The sequence below is a fragment of the Adiantum capillus-veneris genome, chromosome 3 (assembly GCF_014529385.1).
Source record: "Adiantum capillus-veneris isolate H3 chromosome 3, ASM1452938v2, whole genome shotgun sequence".
Classification (NCBI taxonomy): domain Eukaryota; kingdom Viridiplantae; phylum Streptophyta; class Polypodiopsida; order Polypodiales; family Pteridaceae; genus Adiantum; species Adiantum capillus-veneris.
Genome location: NC_140933.1, coordinates 57408603 through 57415238, shown reverse-complemented (window position 1 = coordinate 57415238; position 6636 = coordinate 57408603). Strand labels below are relative to the sequence as shown.

The 6636-nt window shown below is 44.2% G+C and overlaps 1 protein-coding gene across 1 annotated transcript; it reads right to left on the bottom strand.

Moving 5' to 3' along the window:
• Positions 1 to 2090: 2090 nt before the first annotated feature.
• On the bottom strand, positions 2091 to 5203 carry LOC147460967 (uncharacterized). The gene has a single exon (XM_086508633.1). It carries the CDS (start codon positions 2813 to 2815, stop codon positions 2285 to 2287), a length of 531 nt encoding a protein of 176 aa, XP_086364759.1. The 5' UTR covers positions 2816 to 5203; the 3' UTR covers positions 2091 to 2284.
• Positions 5204 to 6636: the final 1433 nt, after the last annotated feature.

Sequence of the window (6636 nt, the reverse complement as noted above, 5' to 3'; positions counted from 1 at the left end):
GCACTGTCTTAGACTATATGTATACAAATTATGGTAGGCAGAGCAATGTACCCAAAAGCATGGCAACCACCTGCCATGTGAATCCATCTCAAGCTTCGACAACTCGGTAGTGGCGATGGAAAACGCTAGTTCATGTTGGATTTGAAAAGGGTACATTGGGGTCTTCTCCTCTCTTCAACCGATGGACTTGTTTACACTGGTGAAATAGTTGCAAAGAAAACTTACAACAGGGCACCAAAGAAAGACGAGGAGGGAGAGGAGCTCCACTTTGAGAGCAGTGACAAACTTTACTTAGTTGAAGGATGGAAGCACAATCAGGACTTTTTTTTCTCCTTGTTAAAGGAATGTGCAAAAAAAAGGGATTTGCACAGAGACAGTCTCATGCATACACAACTTGTCACCAGAAGTTTGCTATTGAAGCACATTTTTGTTGGAGAGCTAGTCAACATATATGTGAAATGCGGTGAACCATCGAAAGCTCAAGAAGTGTTTGGTGAGCTTCCATCTTCGAATCTTGTAAAATGGAATCCCATGATTGGAGACTATGTCCAACATGGGCGACGAGCGTGGAGAGAAAGCTATTGGTTGCTTTGAAGGCATGCAAAAATATGGAATCTCTCCAGATGGGCTCACTTTCACCTTTCCTTTGAAAGCATGTGGTATTCTGGAGAAGTAGGCAAAGCCAACAACTTCATGCAAAAATTATCAAATAAGAACTTTTAAAACAAGATAATTTTGTTGGTACCGCACTATTAGATATGTATGCAAAGTGCGACATGATTGGAAAAGCTCAAGAAGACTTTGGCCAACTCACTATTCTATATGTGGTCTCATAGACATCCCTAATTGCAGGATATGCTGAACAAGGGTATTGTCAAGAAGCTTTGATGCATTTTGAAGAGATGCAATGAGGAGGCCTTTTTTCCAAATGCAACCACCGTTTTATTTGCTTTGAAAGTTTGTGGCAGCGTGGGAGACTCAAAAAAGGGTCAAGAACTACATGCTCAGATTGTAGATAAGGGACTGCTCGATCAAAATATCATTGTTGGAACTGCATTGGTGGACATGTATTGCAAGTGTGACCTTCTTGACAAGGCACAAGAGTATTTCAATTTGCTTTCAGAATGCAATGTAGTTGCATGGAATGCTCTTATTTTAGTGGGGTACCCTCAACATGAGGGTGATGAGGATACATTCAATTGTTTCTATAGGATGCGATCTCGGAGTGTCCCTCCAAATGTTGTCAGAGGCTGTTGGAAAAAGATGCAGTGCTTGGCACAGTCTTGGTCGATATGTACGCCAAATGTGGTGCACTTGAGAAAGCACAAAAAGTCCTTGAGGAGATTCTTATCCAGAATGTCGCCTCTTCAAATGCATTGATTGCGGGATGTGCACAACGAGAACATAGCCAAAAAGATCTAGACTATTTCCAGCAGATGCGAAATGTAGTGTCATCGCGATAGCACGAGAATTTTTTGATGGGTATCCTCTCTAAGCTGTCATCTCACTCCAGAAGCATTGCAGGCAAAGCAACATACCCAAAAGCGTGATATCCACTTGCCATGTGCATCCATCTCAAGCTTCGACAACTCGATAGTGGCGATGGCAAATGCCAGTTCATGTTGGATTCAAAAAGAGCACGCTGGGGTCTTCTCCTCTCCTTAACCAATGGACTCGTTTAAGCAGGTGCTAGAGTTGCAAAGAAACTTACATCAGGGAGTTGCAAGGAAACTTACAGCAGGGCAAAAAAGAAATATGATGAGAAAGAGAAGGGAGAGCAGCTTCACTTTGAGAGTAGTGACAAACTTTACTTAGTTGAAGGACGGAAGCACAATCAGAACTTTGCTTTCTCCTCAGTGGGTTGAAGAATCCGATGCTAGACAATGGCGTGCCGGTTGGGTTGCAGACTTGCACGTCAACCACTAGATTTTCCTCGCTCTAAGAGGCTGTCTTCTCACCATCCCCAATCGGAATGAGGCACAAGCGTGCTGCGTGTGCGCTTCTACCGGCGACAAGCCGTTGCGCATTGTAGATTAATTTTCTGGGTCAAAATTGAGCATCCTCCTTTTTTTTAATAGTAAAGATAGATAAATAGGTAAATTGAATTTTTTGAAGGTTCCGAAATTTACTTTAATCTTGAAAGCAACACTCAATCGCCGCGAATAGCAGAATAACAACAGACGGACACAAGACCATTAATGCAGCAATGGCGGAGGGCAGCTGGTGGGGGCCTCTCCTCGATTGGCTCAAATCGTTCCTGTGGAAGGAAGACATGGACGTTCCCCTAGTGGGTCTTGACGGAGCAGGCAAAACGACGCTCATTCACACGCTTGTGAACGGCTATGGTTACTCCACAGAAGTGACACCCACACAGGCCGGTCCGAACATGAAGAGCTTCACCAAAGGCAAGTTTAGAATCAAGCTGTGGGATGTCGGGGGCCAGCCATGCTTCCGCAGCACGTGGGAACGCCACTGCTGCGGCACATCTGTCATCATCTATGTCGTCGATGCTGCCGACCGCTGCTTTATCTGCCCTTCCACAGAAGAGCTCCATGCCCTCCTTGACTGCAGATCGCTTCAGGGCATCCCCCTTCTCATCATTGGCAACAAGATTGACCTCCCCCATGCTCTCACCCGAGAAGAGCTTATTGAATTCATGAACCTTGAGGCTCTTGGTAGTGACAGGGAGGTGTATTGCTTCATGATCTCCTGCAGGAAGCACACCAACATCAATACAGTCATCGACTTCCTTATCAACCGCCCCAGACTGACTGTCCGCTAAAGTTGATTTCATGAGGTCAAGCAAGGGCAGCATAAGAATATGGTCCCCCTTGTCCCTTGGCTGAACACTTGTTGTCTAAAGGAACACTATTACAAAGATTAAAGTATTTCATGTATTCAATCCTGTTCTTCCAAATTCCTAAGCTGATGTTTGCTCATCTCTCTTGTTGGTCCTCTCTTGTTTTTTAAGAAGTTTTCTCCAAATCCCCATTGTAATTCCCCGCTTGTGGATCACAACAATGTTGTGAACTACTAGAAGGCAGAGACTGCAGGCTTAGCTACGTACACGCAGATGGGGGCTCGGGATTGCCCCTGCTGAGGGTCCACAATCATTTGCTCCCAACCCCAACAAGAATGGAGTCCCTCCCCATCAGTTTCGCTCACGATCGCAATACCTCGTGTGATCATGGCCTTTTGCATGATTGTAGTAAACTCTATGCCTAAACAACCTCTCAACATATAATGGATACACCTGCGATAAGTTTTTGATATAATGAATACATCCACAGATTATTGACACATTCCCTCTGTAGTGGTTTACGACAGATCATGTGCTACTACGAGGAAGAGACAACATACTTGGCAAGTGTGTGGGGGCCAGCAGTCTGCTGCCCCCAGCTGCACCTAGCTGGACATGTGCTCCCTTCTATGCAGCAGCTCATAGTAGCTCAAGCTCTTGATACTAGACTGAGGGAAAAATTGGGGACAGAGCCCTTACATGGGAAAATGTCCAACACTTCCCTTTACCCAAGATTTTCATTTTCTGTAGGTCTCTTATTCAAGATGTCCTTCTGTGATCCTTGTGATAAGACATAAATTGGTGGATGACAAAAGGGATTGTCGATTTCTTTTGACACATTTTCATCAGATTTATAACATGATCGCATTGTGGCAATCAGCACAGATTCTGCGATTCTTACTTACATGAAGGGTCGTTCTACTCAGCGTGCAAATAAGCCAAAAATGCGACAGCAAGCTTCTCATAATTCCACACAGTGATTTCTCATTGTCATCACCCTCGTTCAAAACCAACTCCACAAGTGCTTCATACCCCTCCTCGTTCATCTTGTCTTAGCTCTTCAATGCTTCACGGATGACTTTCCACCCACAGAAAATTGATGAGCTTCTATGTCTAGCTCCATGACAGTTTTGGCTGGCTTCCAAGCATTTCCATACCTTTTGAATAGCTCTACTTCCTCAGCGTCAGCATACATGCCTGCATGTGCATAGATTTCAGACACGAGGGCATAACCAGAGGCATTTGCAAAGTCCATAGTGTGAAAACAATGAATGCAAGGTCTGCATCTGGCATGAACTAAGCAAGGATGTCCACGCTGTGAGATTCAGTGCAAAACGAAGTGTCTCAAGTAGATTTTCGACCTCCTCTAGCCATTCACCATGTCCAAAGAGGTCTATCATGGAGTCGTAAATATTCAAAAGTAGGCATAAGATGACAGTTATCCCTCATTGATTTGAAGTGATGACATCGAGAAAACACAAACAAAAGTGGCATGATTTGGACTCGTGCTGACATCCTCAAGGCACTTGCTAGCTGGTAATCATTATGTTGGGCACATGCTGCAATCAAGGCATTCCATGACACATGAGCATCAGATTTAGAAATATAATCCTGTTGATCTCCTGTAAGCATCATTTAAACTTCTTGACTGGCAATTATGAACAAATGACATTTGAATGAATCGCTGATTACGTTTGAATGTATGTCTATGCCAAACTAGAACATGCTTTCAGGAGGCACTCACACATGTAGCTTCATCTGCTCCCATTGAATTTTCTCCATGTTATACATATCGTGAGATCATTGCATCCTGTAACTCGCACTTGCTGATTCTAGACCACACATATTTATGCATCTGTTTTTGCCCTCGTCAGGGCCGCTTGCATGGAGCACGCCTTCAAGATGAGTACAAATGAAGTGGTCCGGTTGGTATGGTCTGCTTGCATTTGCATGAGAAGCTTGACAGCTTGCGGAATCAACACACTCCATCAGAGCGCATAGGCACCCCAATACTGACTTTCACCTGTTCCATACTCGTCAATAAGGGTGTTTCCAAGTGACAAATCTGCTTGCGACAATGTCACCACGTGCAAATGTGACCTTGCGCAGTCTAGCCAGACTAGCCCCACCAATAGGGTAAAGGGGCCAGTTTAAGTACACTTAAGGAAAGCGATGGCGCGTTCTTCCTGTGCTGCTCCTTTTTCACCATAGAGGGGCACATTCGAATGGCATGTTCAAGCGCTAAATGCAGCATAAACATCGAGGCATTCCCTGCCTGAGACAGCTCCATACCGTGTAACAAAACGTGGGTTCAAAAGCGCGACCACGCGGGCCCAATCCAACGGAAAATCAGCCAGCACGGATCGAACTCAGATTCAACCGTTGAGACGTCGCCTCAGCTGCGCTAATAGCTTGAGTGTTGGTTGCATGATGGCCTACATCTGGTTCTTACATTGCTTATAATTTGAGGGGCGACGGGTCCTTCAAGAGGGACCTGTCCCATTATTGGAGCAAGATGGGTTCCATATGACATCCCCGGTAATCGCCCTCGTCACTAATTGATACGCCCCCACGGAGGTGGGATCAATGCCCGCTTATCGGACGTCACTAAGGCTCGCCCAAGTTTTTGGTAGACCCGGAAGTCGCCTTCTCTTTTTGGTCCTCTCCATGACGGCCACGTCTCAACAGCTCCCCTTCCAAACTTTTTGTTGCCATCCCGTTTGAACCCAACCTAATTGATACGCCCCTAGGGAGATGAGATCACTCAGGAGGTTTGTGCAACACACCATATTTGGTGTGAACTCGATGTGAACTAAGTGTGAACTTGGGAGGATATGTACACCACTAATGGTGTGAACTAATCTGCGACGACATGATCTATAAACTTAACACACACACACACACCTTTCGACGAGTACCCGATAGTTTGATTGTATTGTACCAAGTCGCTCTTGATGGGAGAATCTATAATACAAATGCCTTTTGGAGAGGGGACCGGCTCCAAGTAAATCCAATCCTCAACTATTGTCATGTTCACCAATACTCTCTCTTGCAAAAGTATTGTTCATGCCAAGTTAATTAAGTACTATGTTTATATTGCTACCATCAATTAAGTTCACCTTCTATGCTCTCAAAGTAATCCCACAAAAATGCTCACTCTAATTCTCTTAATTCCGCTATTCTCAAAGTTCATAGGCCATTTCCATTACATTGGTATCATAGCATTTGGGTTCTCTTTTTTTGCTTAAGAAGAGAGGTCCTTAAGTAGCCTATTAATGGTTGATTTTGTTAATTATATTAGGGTAAATGGGACTGGGATCTATTATCGATTTTGTTGAGTCCATTATGTGGGATATGGTGCACACCTCGGGAGCTTTGGTTTTAATAATGGGGTCTTTTTAGACTTGCCTACGGCTTTACCATTATTGAGCCATAAGAAGTCCGAAAGGTGCTAGCCCTTGACAATTCTGCATATTAGACCCACTCCACTACTCTCTATAATAACCAATTCGAGCCGTGGATGTAGATACTTAAGTGTTGTTTTTCAAAGGCTAAGAGGAGTAGCAACTAAGGTTTTGAATTGCCAAAGAATACACTAAGTAAACACATAAGTATAATGAGAATGACTGACAATAACCAAGACAGTAGAATGAATATTGATAACTTTGATGCTGCACATGAAGGTGCTAATGATGATGCCCCATGTTTGTCAATTATCTTGTTACTAGGTTGCAGAAAGCTATGGGCAACCTTGCTTTGCAAGCCGAAGTTACTCAACAACTTCGCGCTTATGGGATTTCCCTTCCTCTCCAAGAGGAAGAGAGCTTAGGAGGTCT